The 13,729-nt window shown below is 43.4% G+C and overlaps 2 protein-coding genes across 2 annotated transcripts in view; one reads left to right on the plus strand and one right to left on the minus strand.

Moving 5' to 3' along the window:
• Positions 1-3,960: 3,960 nt before the first annotated feature.
• Positions 3,961-4,809, minus strand: LOC131143939 (uncharacterized). Its single transcript, XM_058092293.1, has 2 exons — positions 4,494-4,809; positions 3,961-4,259 (listed from the first exon to the last, which is right to left on the minus strand). The coding sequence occupies exons 1-2, from the start codon at positions 4,807-4,809 to the stop codon at positions 3,961-3,963; spliced, it is 615 nt and encodes a 204-aa protein (XP_057948276.1).
• Positions 4,810-10,314: 5,505 nt separating this feature from the next.
• Positions 10,315-13,729, plus strand: part of LOC131144155 (uncharacterized) — a 91,236-nt gene continuing 87,821 nt past the window's right edge. The window contains exons 1-2 of the mRNA XM_058092595.1: positions 10,315-11,317; positions 12,372-12,486. Of these exons, the coding sequence (XP_057948578.1) occupies positions 10,631-11,317; positions 12,372-12,486 (802 nt within the window). The 5' untranslated portion in view covers positions 10,315-10,630. The remainder of the gene's footprint in view (positions 11,318-12,371; positions 12,487-13,729) is intronic.

Genomic DNA, 13,729 nt, shown 5'->3' on the forward strand with positions numbered 1-13,729 from the left:
TTGTCCGACTTGTTCCATGGAGGGAAATTGGCCGAGCTGTCTAACCTGCTCAATGAAGGGAAGTTGGCCGACCTGTCAGACCTGCTCCATGCAGAGAATTTGGCCGACTTGTTCGACCTGTTTCACGAAAAGAAATTGGCCGAGCTGCTCCATAAAGAAAATTTGGCCAACCTATCCGACTTGTTCCATGAAGGGAAGTTGGCCGACCTGTCCAACCTGCTTCATGCAGGGAAATTAGCCGACCTGTCTGACCTGCTCCGTGCAGGGAAATTTGGCCGAGCTATCAGACCTGTTGCACAGAGGGAAAATGATCGACCTGTTCACGGAGAGAAATTGGCTGAGCTGCTCATGAAGGAAATTTGGCCCACCTGTTCGACCTGTTCCATGAAGGGAAGTTAGCCAACTTGTCCGACCTGCTCTATGCAGGGAAATTGGCCAACCTGTCTAACTTGCTCCGTGCAAGAAAATTTGGCCAAACTGTTCGACTTGTTGCATAGAGGGAAATTGACCGACCTGTTCACATAGAGAAATTGGCCGACTTGCTCCATGAAGGAAATTTAGCCGACCTGTTCCTACAGAGCGATTATGTCGGTCAGTTCGTGCCCAGCTGCTTCATGAAGCGAACTTTGTCGAATTGATCTTACCGAGCAGTTTCGTGGCCTTTTACATCTACTAAGCCACGCTTATCTGCTGGGCTGTTTTGGCCTTACGAGTCAAGCTCGTCAGTTTAGCTTCTCTATTTAATGAGTCGTGCTCATTTGCTGGGTTGTTTTGGCCTTACGAGTCGTGCTTGTCACTTTGGCCTCTTTGCCCGATGAGTTGTGTTTATCTGCTGGGCTGTTTTGGCCTTATAAGTCGTGCTCGTTAGTTTGGCCTCTATGCCTGATGAGTCGTGCTCATCTGCTACGCTGTTTTTGGCCTTACGAGTCGTGCTTGTCATTTGGGCCTTTGATGCTAAGTGAGTCGTGCTTATCTGCTAGGTTGTTGCCTTCCGAGTCGTGCTCGGCAGTATGGCCTCTGCCACAGGTGAGTCATACTTAGTGAGTCGTGCTCATTTATTAGGTGTTTCATCTACTCATTTTTTCGAGGCGTCGTCACATCCTTCTTATCCTGCGAAAGATTGATAAATGCATGTTTTAAATGCGCCATACCTTGGGAAGTGGGTTGGATGAAACGTTCTCATTTATGGTTGCCGATCTGACGTTGTGTCCGAAGCGATGTGGTCTTTCCGAGGCACCGTTTGTCCTTGGGAAGCTGCGGCTGTGCATATGTTAGAGATCTTTTATGGGTTCATGGATTCTCTGTGTCCTTTTCCTCCCTCGAGATGCAATCCTTTTTTGCAGATGAGAATTTTTGAGATTCCCGTCTCAGGAATTCATGCCGTCTTCTCTTTATAAAGGCCAGAAGACTCCTTCATTCTCTTCTTCAATCCATGGGGTCTCCCATTTTTCGTTAGGTATGCTCTCCCTCTCTACTGCATGTTTGTTTTGTTGTTCTTTATGTTCTTCACTGTTCTTGCATTCACTTTGTATGTTTGATCTTTTCTTGTAAGACAACCTTGCTGTTTGTGTGTGGAATTTTTCTGTTTTGATCTGCTTTGGCATCTTTTCCTCTTTGTTTTTGCTGGGTGCTTGCCCGTTTGATCCGTTGGTGAAGGTATTGTTTCATTCACGCTTTGTTTTCCTAATGGAGTCTTCTTCACAGCCTTTGAGGGTTCCTACTACAATGAGGAACGCTCGTTGTGACCTCACTTCCTCCGATTTGCAGAATGTTCGTTATTTTTTTGCTATACCACAAAGTATTACTGTTAGGTTACCCTCTATTTCCGAGTCAGCCCTTGATCCAGGCTCCGAGGAGCTCTGCCTCTATACAGATTACTTAGATTTGGGTCTCAGGCTCCCTTTTCCCCCCTTTGTCTCTAATGTATTACGTTTTTACCAGATAGCACCTTCCTAACTTGTTCCGAATTCCTATCTCTCACTCACCTGTTTTGCCATCCTTCTGCTCCGTCTAGGCCACCAGCCTACAGTTCCTCTCTTTAGGAGTTGTTTCCAGATGCGAACGCATTCTGTAGAGAAGGAGCTATACTATTTTAACTCTCTACCAGGTTATAAACTTTTTTCTCCGGGCAGTTCTTCCATACATAACTGGAAGTCTCGGTACTTCTTTGCCTCGGGGGAGTTGAACTACACGGGCTCTTTGGTCTAGTCTTCTCCTCTTGATGGTAACGTTGTCTATCCCTTATCCACCTTCTTTTGCAGGGCTACCAGTAGGTTATCCGCTGACTCACCTTTTTTCCTTTCATCCCTTTTCCTTTGTAGTTCGGATGCGCCACCTTCTTCCAAGGCTTTCCCCCGAAGAGCAGGTCATCCTGAAAGAGCTTCGAGCCCTTGGAGAGCAGGGTATTATCCCTCATGAGGAGCTGCTCCAAAAGCGTGTCCTCGTGCAGTGGGGGATCAACCCCTTTTCCTTAAGTCTTTCCTCGCCTCTGATTTCTATATATATGTTCGGATATTATCTCTATTGTTGGTGCTTTTACTCCTTTTCTCTCTATCCTTGCAAATATGGACTTCACCAGATATGAATCTCTCATGGGGGAAGCCAGGAAGCAAAGGGTGAGTAGGAATAGGAAGAAGAGAAGGGAGATCGAGGGGGAATCCTCCTAAAGGGATGCACCCGCTATAGGTGATTCTGGTGCCCTTCCTGATGAGATCAATGCTGCTCCTCCTATCCCCCAATCTCACACTGAAGCGATTTTTCACGAGCCGACCCGTTCTGCCTCTGCTCTCCGTCGGGCGGTACATGTTGAAGATTTTATGCGGGCCTAGTGCACTCTTCCTGACGCTCTTTCAGCAAAGATCTGCTACACCTCATACTAGGTATATATTCTTCAACTGACTTTATTCTTCTTCCCTTATACATAGTTTTGTTAACTGTTCTGTATTTTGTATTCTTCCTCAGCTGGCGACGATGGCTTTAGCTTAGGAGGAGAAGGTTGCCGAGATGTACCGTCAGACCTTGGATGCTAGGGAGAAGTACGTTGTTGCTCAGAACAAACAGCGTGAGGCCGAGGTCCGTGAGTGGGCTCTGCAAGCTAAGGTTGAGCGCCTTCGTAGGGAGGAGTTATCTGCTAAAAAAGCTGCCGCTACTGCTACTGCCTCCCGAATTGCAGTAATGGAGTACAAGGACTCCAACCAGTTCGTCATTGATACCTCCAAAGCTTACCGGGTGGGATTCAAGAGGTAGCGGGACCAAGTCAAAACCAAACACCCTGAGCTTCCGCTGGACGGTGTGAGCTCACACGGTTATGGCACTGAGAGTCCTGAATCCGCGGAAGATCTGGACGAGGATGAGGAAGGGGAGGAGGAGGAGGAGGAAGCTGGAGAGGGGAGTAAATCAAACTAGTCTGTAGGAACTGAACTTGTAATATAAATTTTTCAAACTTTATTGACGTAATACAACTATTGTAATTGGTACTTTTATTACTGCACTTAAAAAGCACTTTTTAAGAATAGTATTTTTTAACATATCCGAATTCCATGTGTTCTTAATCTCTTTCTCCCCTACATCTTCCAACTTGTATGTCCCTGGCTTTATCTCGGTTGTGACTCTGTATGGACCCTCCCAGTTTGGCTTTAACTTGTGTAACCCTAACTCCGATGGGTTGTTCCGCGTTTTCCTTAAGACTAAGTCTCCCGGCTGGAAATTTCGTACTTTGACGCGATTGTTGTAGTACCTAGCTACTTTCTGTTGGTACACTGCAACTTTTAGACTCGCCTGATCCTGTCTCTCTTCTAGTAGGTCTATTTCTAATCTGAGCTATTCATTGTTGGTCTATTCGCTAAAGTATTGCCTTCGCCATGAGGGTATCCCTATCTCTGCTGGGATGACCGCTTCTGCGCCAAAGACAAGCATAAAAGGGGTTTCTCCTGTTGCCGCTCTCTTGGTGGTGTGGTATGCTCATATGAGTGAAGGGAGTTCCTCTGCCCATCTACCTTGCATAGATTTGAGTCGCGTCCTCAATCCGTGCAGTATTGTCTGGTTCATGTTCTCTACATGTCCATTGCTCTGGGGGTGCGCCACTGATGCGAAGACGAGCTTAATAGATAGGTCCAAATAGAAGTTTTTGAAGCGTTCCTTGTCGAACTGCCTCCCGTGGTTTATAACTATTGCCCAAGGGATTCCGAAACGGCAAACCACTGATGTCCACACAAAGCGCGTAATGTTCCGCTCTATTATGGTGGCTAGAGGTTCAACCTCTACCCACTTAGTGAAATAATCTATTGTTACCAACAAAAATTTTTTTTGACCAGTCGTCTGCTGTAAAGGTCCCAGAATGTCTATGCCCCATTGTGCAAAGGGGCAGGGGCTGGTTAGAGGGGAGATAGAGGGTACATGTGGTACTGCTGCGCATCTTTGACATCTATCGCATCGTTTGACGAGCTCGACCGTGTCTTTCTTCATTATGGGCCAATAAAATCCCTACCACATGCCTTTGTGGGCTAGGGCCCTGCTGGCAAGGTGGTTTCCGCACACTCCTTCGTGGATTTCCCTTAGTATGTATTTCCCTTCCTCATTGTTTAGACAACGAAGGTAGGGCAGTGTTAGGGATTGCCTGTACAGCTCTCGACCCATTAACGTATATCTTGCTGCTTTCCTTCTCACTTTCAGAGCTTCCTTGTTGTCCTCTAGTAGGGATCCGTCCTGAAGGTATAGGAATAGAGACGCTCTCCAATCGTCTTTACTGATTTCGGAGTCCACTGAGTTAATTCTGTCCTCCTCGTATGAGGGTTTCCCTTGCGAGTGCATCGACCTTTTCGTTCTCTGCCTTTGGTACGTGTTCTATATCGAACTGAACGAATGCTTTCGCGTATTCTTGGGCCTTAACGAGATATTTCTTCATTCTTTGATCCCTAACCTCAAATTCTCCTTTCAGCTGTTCTACCATCAGCTGGGAATCACTCAATACCTTGATCTATGCCACCCCTAATGTTTTTGCCAAGCGTAGGCCTGCTAACAAAGCTTCATACTCTGCATCGTTGTTGGTTGCTGTGAACTCCAGCTTTAGTACGAAAAGAGTGTCATTGCCGTCTAAGGCTGAAAGGATGAATCCAGCTCCCCCTCTAGCAGCATTAAACAACCCATCAACATGTAGTGTCCATACATCTAACTTAGTGGATGACTCGGGGAGCTTTTCTCCTGTAAAATCAGTGAGTACCTGGGCCTTGATAGCGGGCCTTGGTTAATACTGTATGTCGAACTCACTTAATTTCAATTGACCACTTCGTCATCCTTCCCGAACTCTTCGGCCGCTGCAGAATTTGTCTCATTGGTAGGTTTGTTAACACAATTACCTTGTGGGCCTAAAAGTAGGGTCTCAATCTTCGTGCTGCACAGATGATGGAGAAGGTGGCTTTTTCCGCTGTGCAATAGTTCTTTTCGGCTCCACTCAGCACCTTGCTAGTGTAATATATGGGCTGATGCTTCCTGCCTTCTTGCCGAACCAGGACCGAGCTGACGGCATTTTCCATGGATGCTATATATAGGTAGAGGTCTTCTCCATTCTTTGCCTTCGTCAAAAGGGGAGGGGATCCGAGGTATTGCTTGAGCTGTTCGAAGGCTTTGGCCTGCTCCTCCCCCCATTTGAATCCTCTTTTATTTCGTAGTGCTCTGAAGAAGGTAAGCCTTTGTCCCATGAGCAGGAGACAAACCTGTTGAGGGAAGCTATCCTCCCAGTCAAAACTTGGATCTCCTTTTTTGTCCGTGGAGCTTCCATTTCCAGCAGCGCTCTTATTTTATCCGGATTTGCTTCTATACCTCTATGAGTCACCAAAAGCCTAGGAACTTTCCTGTAGAAACACCGAATACACACTTTAATGGGTTCAGTTTCATGTGGTACCAGCGAAGGAGTTCAAACGTTTCCCTCAAGTCTTTACAATGTTGCCCTACTTCTAAGCTTTTTACCAACATATCGTCCACGTATGCCTCCATTGTTTTTTCGAGCTGATCTTTAAAAATCCTGTTCACCAATCCCTAATATGTGACTCCTGCATTTTTTAACCCGAAGGGCATTACCTAGTAACAATACAAGCCATTTTCGGTGATAAAAGAAGTTTTTTCTTCGTCAGCTCGACTCATAGGGATTTGGTTGTATCTCGAGTAGGCATCCATGAAACTGAGGAGCTCGTGCCCCGAGGTCGAATCCACTAGATGGTCGATCCGAGGAAGAGGGAAGCTGTCCTTTGGGCACGCCTTATTTAGGTCAGTGAAGTCTATGCAAGTGTGCCATTTTCCGTTCGACTTCCTTACTAGAACCACGTTGCTCAGCCACTCTAGGTAGTCTACCTCCCTGATGAAGTTGGCTTGCTCCAGTTTCGTCACTTCCTCATCAATTATTTTGATCCGCTCCATTACGAAGCTCCTTTTTTTCTATTTCACAGGTCGGTGGTTGGGGTTGACCTGCAACCTGTGCTCTTTGACTGTAGGGTCGATGCTGGGCATGTCTGCGGCCGACCAGGCGAACAAATCAACAAATTCGTCCAACAGTTCGCTCAACTCCGCTTTCAAGGTGTCGGGCAGGTGACTTCCGATTTGTATACTTCTCTCCTAGTGGCCCTTCAGGGGTATATGCTTGATGTCTTCATCTACTGTACTGATTTGGGGATATTCTCCCCTTACTTCTAAATCTTCCACCGTTAGAGTTTCTCTAGCCTCCATCTTCCCTTTCAGGGCCATTACATAGTAGCTCCGAGCAGCGGTCTGATCTCCCTTGGCAAATCCTATCCCTTGTGGTGTAGGAAATTTGATTTTGAGGTGGTATGTTGACGTTACTGCTCGAACTGCGTTAAGGAAAGGGCGACCCAATATGACATTGTACACCGAAGGTTGGTCGACCACAAGGAACTTTGTCAACGTTGTAACTTGTTGCGGGGTCATCCCTATTGTCACCGGTAACGTGATTGTATTCAAGGGGTGAACAATGTCTCACCCGAATCCTACCAGGGGGGCCGAAACTGCCTTGAGTCGTTCCTTGCCGATCTTCATTCCGACCAAGACCGACCAGAACATGATGTTAGCCGAGCTCCCATTGTCTATCAATATGCGTCTAACCATGTAATTGACCACAAGTAGGGAAAGCACCAGTGCGTCATCATGTGGCTGCTGCACCCCTTCTTCGTCTCCGCTGTCAAAGGTTATGATGTCATCTTTTTTGTTTCGTTTGCTATTGGTTTCCCCCTTCTCCATCGATAGCACCTGTTTAGCATATCTTTTGCGGGCACTCCCGCTATCTCCTCCACTAGCGGATCCTCCGAAGATCACCGCGATCTCCCCTATGACCTGCTCTTCTTTTTCTTTTGCGCCATGCCTCCTCTGCTCGAGAGGTTCCTTTGTTGGATCTTCTTTCTTTATAAACTTTGACAGGTGTCCTTTTCTTATTAGGACTTCGATTTCTTTCTTCAACTGAATGCATTCTTCTGTGTCGTGGCCGTGATCCTTATGGAATGCACAGAATTTGGACATGTCCCGCTTGTGGAGAGGCGTTCGCATGAGTTCAGACCACGAGATGTAATCCTTCTTTCTGATTTGCATTAGTAATTCCGAGCGCGGTATGTTCAGGGGTGTGTAGGTGGAGAACTTGTTGTGCTGTCCTCTTATCTTTGGACCCGTGTGCAGCGCACTAGTCTCGTGTCTTTTCGCGGATTTATAGAATTCTCCTGTTTCCCTGCTACTGTTTTTCCTTTTCCGCTCTATGCGACTTCCTCTCGTATCCATCATCTTTTCCAGATTGATGTATTTCTGTGCTCGGACCATCAGCTCCCCCATATCTACAGGCGGCTTTTTCTTAGGGAGTATAAGAAGCGTCCAGGCTGGAGAGCCGTTGTCAAGGCTGCCAAGGCCACCCCCATGTCTAAGTTGCAGATTTCTAGGGTTGCCGTGTTGAAGCGATGCATGAAATTTTTTAGAGTCTCCTGCTCTCCTTGCGCTACACTCATGAGATGGCCCGTTGTTTTAGCAATTCTCCGGCTACTAAGGAAGTGGCCGGTGAACAGTTGTTCCATCTTTGAGAAGGAACCGATGGATTCGAGTCGCAGTGTTCGGTACCAATCTCTGGCAGTACTCTTAAGGTTAGTTGCAAAAGCTCGACACATGATGGCGTTTGGAGCCCCTTGCAACTGCATCAACATTTTAAAATTTTCTAGGTGATCAATTGGGTTAGACAAACCTTCGTACCTTTCAAAGGTGGGCATTTTGAATCTACTTGACAATGGAGCCTCCATGATTTCTTTATTGAATGACGGCTCTGAAGACCTCAGGGATGCTTCCTCGTAGTAAGGTTTGGTTCTGCCCTCTTTCATCATTTTCTCTATATGATCTATCTTTTTGATTCTTTCTTCGAGCTCCGTGGATCTTTGCTGGTTGACGTCCACGCTGTTTGCATCTTCTACCTTCTTGTTGAGGTAGGTTTTCTCCTCGTTCTCCACTGGTTTGTTAGCATGCTTGTCTACGCTGAGGTTCTCTTGCGGTTGGTGGAGAACGTGCCCTTCTTGACTCTTTTGTTGTAAGAGTCGGTTGAGCATGTCATTCATTTCCGTTTGGAAAGCGGGGAACTCCTCCCTATTGACACTCGATGACTCTGCAGGTGTGGAATGAATGGACTGGGACGATTCTTTTGCAGTAGGGATGGAGGTAGAACTGTGTGAGGTCGGCATTGCTGGAATGTCGAAAGTCGAGAGCAAGATATGATCGCCTCTTAAAAGTAGGTTCCCACAGATAGCGCCAACTGTTGCGGGGTAAAATTTGCTGGGATGCTCCTTCGACTTCCGTTGACCTGAAAGGGGAAGAAAAGAAAGACTTGGAGGACCCGGGGTGTACTCCGGGGGATCACTTCGATGTATAAGTAAGAGGAACGCTTTTAGAGAGGCTGAATGTAACAGTAGAATGGTGTTTAGTCATTTACCTTGGCCTCGTCTCCAGATCCCTTCTTATAGGGGCTCGAGTTGACCGTAGGTTGGTTCGTATTTATTGCGCGGGGGCATGAATCGCTCTTTAGTCATAAAGTGCTTGCGCCTATTACTCGATTATTTAGGCCGCTGACGTGGATCTCTCCTCCTATTTATTAAGTTGGAGCTGATCACTCGTCAGAATGTCTGACCCGGAGAAGGCGCGAGATAGGTGTTGACCTGCCCTCATTGGTTAGATTATTTTGCGAGTATTGGAAATATTGCCTTTTACAAATTTTATCAAAATGGCGAAATAACAATTTAAAAATGGGCATAGGAAATTCGAATTAGATATGATTTGGCTTTCAATTGAGATGTTATGATATATGGCAATTGTAATGTTGTTTGGGCCACAAGGATTATCACCCTATAACTGGTTAAGATAGATAAAATTGCAAGAGACAAAATAAATTAAACAAAACACCTGCGAGTCCACAATCCAAGAAATATATACATGGTTCGACACTATCTATTAGGAATGTAGGGGGTTGGGTTTGCTCGAACATAAGAGGGGGAGGAAGATGAATTTTGGTAGTTGACAATTATTTTTCAATAATTAATTGATTCACACACATTAACATGCGAAGTGCCTAAACAAACATGTAAGGTCAATCGTGCATTGAAAATAAAGCTATCTTAATGCATAAAAAAATGGAAGACTAATTGTTTCTTTTGATAAAGGGAAATTTTGCCCATGCCAATCAAACATTTATACTCTGTGGGATAGGGAACAACACAACAAATATTTCTCTTACACAGGTGATGTTAGCACTAAACTTATTACGATACACTCGCTATTATAACTATTGACTTTTCTACTTGATTTTTTTTTATCTTTATATTTGTCATCTTTCGTGTTTATGTTGACATTCCTCCTAACATGCCCATTTTTCGACAATGCAATCAAGTTCATGATTTAAAATTTTTAAATGACTTATTAATAATGCCAATGATAGCTAGACTATCTTGAGTAGTAAGAGTTTCATTTTCACCGGATCGACTTAAATGTGTGATTGCATTTCACGACATTAAGTAATAAAATATTATTTAATAAATAAAAAAAATTAACTATGGGACGCAGAGGTACTTTTTTTCCATTCCATGAAAAATATATTTTATTTTCAAGGATGCAATTCAAAGGCATGTTTGGCATTCTAAAAATTAAATGTGGTTAGCCTAATGCTAATAATTCCTATGTGTCTACTGCCTGCCCATCCACATTTTGAAGTGCAGACTCATGGGCCTTGACCAACCCACGACACGATTGGATGGGCCCAGCCCAATTTATAATACACACGACGAAAGTATACACGAAGGCCGAAGTCATTTGCCGGCGTTGCACGCTGAGTGGACGTGTCCAGAACTAGTGATTCCCGGCGAAAGCGACGACGAAAAGTACCAACGCTTCTGCACATGATGCCTCTGCCTCCATTAAAGCACCTACAAAGTCCATTACCTTTTCGCACTTCAGAACCCCACTTCCTTCTCGAAATGGGAGTTGGGTCCATCACCTTCGTCACACTTGCAATCTCTGCAGAATTCTCCAGCCTTTGGTTCTTCCTGCTTCTTCTTAAATCTTAAGCTCTCTCACTCTGTTCTCTGCAACTTCATCGATAGTCGAGTTCACGATGTCCTTGATTGCCTTCCCTCTTCTGCCTTCCGCTCTCCCCCAATTCTCTCCTCGACCTTCCACTTCTCTTTTCTCTCCATTTCTAGCTCCGTCAAGACCATTTCTACACCATTCTTTCACCTGCAACTTGTCGCTGCGAAGCGACTCTGCACAGCCCTCTTCAACCACCGCTACTCAATCACTTTCCGCCGCCTCAACCGTCACCGTCGACGCCCACTCCTCCGACGATTCCACCCTCTTCGTGGTCCGCGCCCGCAACAGGATCGGCCTCCTCCAAGTCATCACAAGGGTTTTCAAGGTCCTCGGCCTTCAAATCGAGAAGGCCAGCGTGGAATTCGAAGGGGAGTTCTTCGTCAAGAAGTTCTTCGTCACCGATTCCCATGGTGGAAAGATCCAGGGCCGCGAGAACTTGGAGCGGATTGAAAGAGCGCTGTTGGAAGCCATTGACGGGAGCGACGGAGCGGTTTCGGTGGCGTCGGCGGCGCCGAGCTCGAGGGGAATTGTGTTGAGGAGACCTGGGTTGGTGGCGGAACCCGGCGGGAGGGCGAAGGCAGAAAGGTTGTTCGGTTTGATGGATGGGTTTCTGAAGAATGATCCAATTAGTCTTCAGAAGGGCATTTTGGATCATGTGGAGTACACAGTGGCAAGGTCGAGATTTAATTTTGATGATTTTGAGGCTTATCAGGTAATGTGGGCTTTAATTCTTATATTCATTTATGCTGAAAATGTTAATCTTTCAGGCTGCTGCTATTTTGGCTAGCATAATTATTGGTGGTGAAGTTAGGCAGTGTCGTATTGGTGTTGAAGGTATGACATGTATTGGTGATGTAGTAAGGACCCGTTTGTTTGCACAAGTTTAGACTCTTAATGATTTAAAATTCAGTGACATGTCTTGTTCGGTGAACTCCTTAATAGCTGCTAAATTACCTATCTTTGAGGTCTTGTCAGACGTTCTGATATATATATATATATATATATATATATATTTAACAGTACCCGTTAACTTACTTCTTATCTTCCAAATTCTCTCTTACATACATACTTAATGCTTAGTTACAAAAGGACTAAAAAATTCAGCGTTCAAATTCAAAGGTTCAAAGACAGGCTCATTTATTTTAGAGAATCCATTACAGATTCGGAACTGCATTCTGCATTTGGGAATTTATGCTTAGTTTATCAAATGACCCTTAACCTTAAGAATGAATACTAGAAACAATAATAAAATCCCATGCCCTTACTGCAGGTGCTTGATTTCATAATGTGTGCACATGGTATGGGCTTGTATGCACTTAATAAATTTTAAAAAGGGCAAAAGACACTCACCTTCCTTGAGGTTTGGCAAAAAGGCTGGGACCTAGGTTTCAAAATTTTCATTAACCTGCCCTGAGATTTTAAAAATGCTACAGACTTGCCCTGAGGTTTGCCTAAAAGATACAAATCTCTCTTCAAAAGACTTGTTTTTTTGCAAAACACAGGGGAAAATTTGTGTCTTTTTGACGAACTTCAGCGGAGATCCTTGGAATACTTGAAGTCTTGAAACCTTGGGGTGGTGTTTGAAAATTTTGAGACCTTAGGGGAGGTAGTGCCTTTTGCTCTATTAAAAAAGGAAAAAAAACTACAGCAATAATAGAACATGCAGAACAAGAATTGTTCACATTGCTGCTTTTTTTTTGGTTGGGGGTCATATCTTGTAAATGGTTGATGTCATTAAGTTGATTTCAACAGGATGGTATTTGTAGGCATTGTCGCATAGTGTAAGGGATCGGCTGATTGAGCGTTGGCATGATACTCAACAATACTTCAAGAGGAAGGACCCAAAGCGACTCTACTTCCTCTCACTTGAGTTTCTTATGGGTATGCATACATTATTGATTGAGTTGATTTATCTTTTTATGGTTTTGAATGTATACTATGTCTTTGCTTTTCTGGATTCTCCTCCATCTGTTTCTCTCCTTCTTTGAACTGAAATTTTAGGGTCTGTTTAGTTGTGGAAAATAGTTTTCATTTTCTATTTTTAGTTATCCGAAGAATTATAAAAATTTCAGCTCATTTTTTAGTTTTTCAAGATTTGTATTAAAAAGGAAAAGAATAAAGAGTTTGTTTAGTGTGCAAAACAGTTACATTTTTTATTTCTAGATTTCAAAATAATTACAAAAAAGACAACTTGTTTTTCAATTTTTTAAAAAATATATAAGATAGTATTTGAGAGTATGAATTTTAGGACTTGGATTTGAATTTTGTTGTGGATTTAGAAGAAACTTAATACAATTTTATGTTGTATTTTGTCTAAAACTGTACAAATCCAAATTCAAGATTCGAAGATCATTCTCCCAAATTTAGGATAAGAAATCGGAAATCTAGAAAACAATAAAATGATGTTTTTTCAGCTTTCCTATAAATTGGGAAACAATATGACTTTTGTTTAATTATTTGAAAAATTAGAAATGTAAAATAAAACTATTTTTCGTAATTGAATAGTGCCAAATTTTTATTTTTTTAATTGTTTTACAATTTATATAAATGTTGTAAAACTGAAAAATTAGCTGATTTTTTTTTTGTAATTTTTTGAAAAATTAAAATGAAAAATGAAAACTGTTTTTCACAACTAAATGGGCCCTTAATATTTGTCTTTTCTTATTACAAGAAACTGAAGAAAGCTTTATTCCTATCAACTGATACATATTCAATAAACCGGGGAACAGACAAAATTTTAGGATTCTTTCAGTTTCAATATAGTGTTGCTTATTGTCAAATTCTGCTATTATTGAAATTCACGGGACAAATGTTCTTCTATCTTAACTGTAATGATATATCTGATCAACGAGTCTGCCCTCTGATAATTATATTATTGGATATTGTATCGCATGATATTACAAAAGACCTTACTCAGTCTCAATTCACGCAGCTGTTCCACATCTCCAGCTCCCAAGGTGTCAGCCTGTAAAACTTGAAACAGAAAAAAAAAGAAAAAAGAAGCAAGCCAGCCAAGCCTCAATCAGAGGTTTGGTCATGAAATGAACATGAAATATTCAAACCTGCTCAGGACATCTTTTCCCTTAGCCTTAGGGCCCTTTAAAAAATCATTTTTCTGTTTTTT

This window comes from Malania oleifera, chromosome 12, assembly GCF_029873635.1.
Source record: "Malania oleifera isolate guangnan ecotype guangnan chromosome 12, ASM2987363v1, whole genome shotgun sequence".
Lineage (NCBI taxonomy): Eukaryota > Viridiplantae > Streptophyta > Magnoliopsida > Santalales > Ximeniaceae > Malania > Malania oleifera.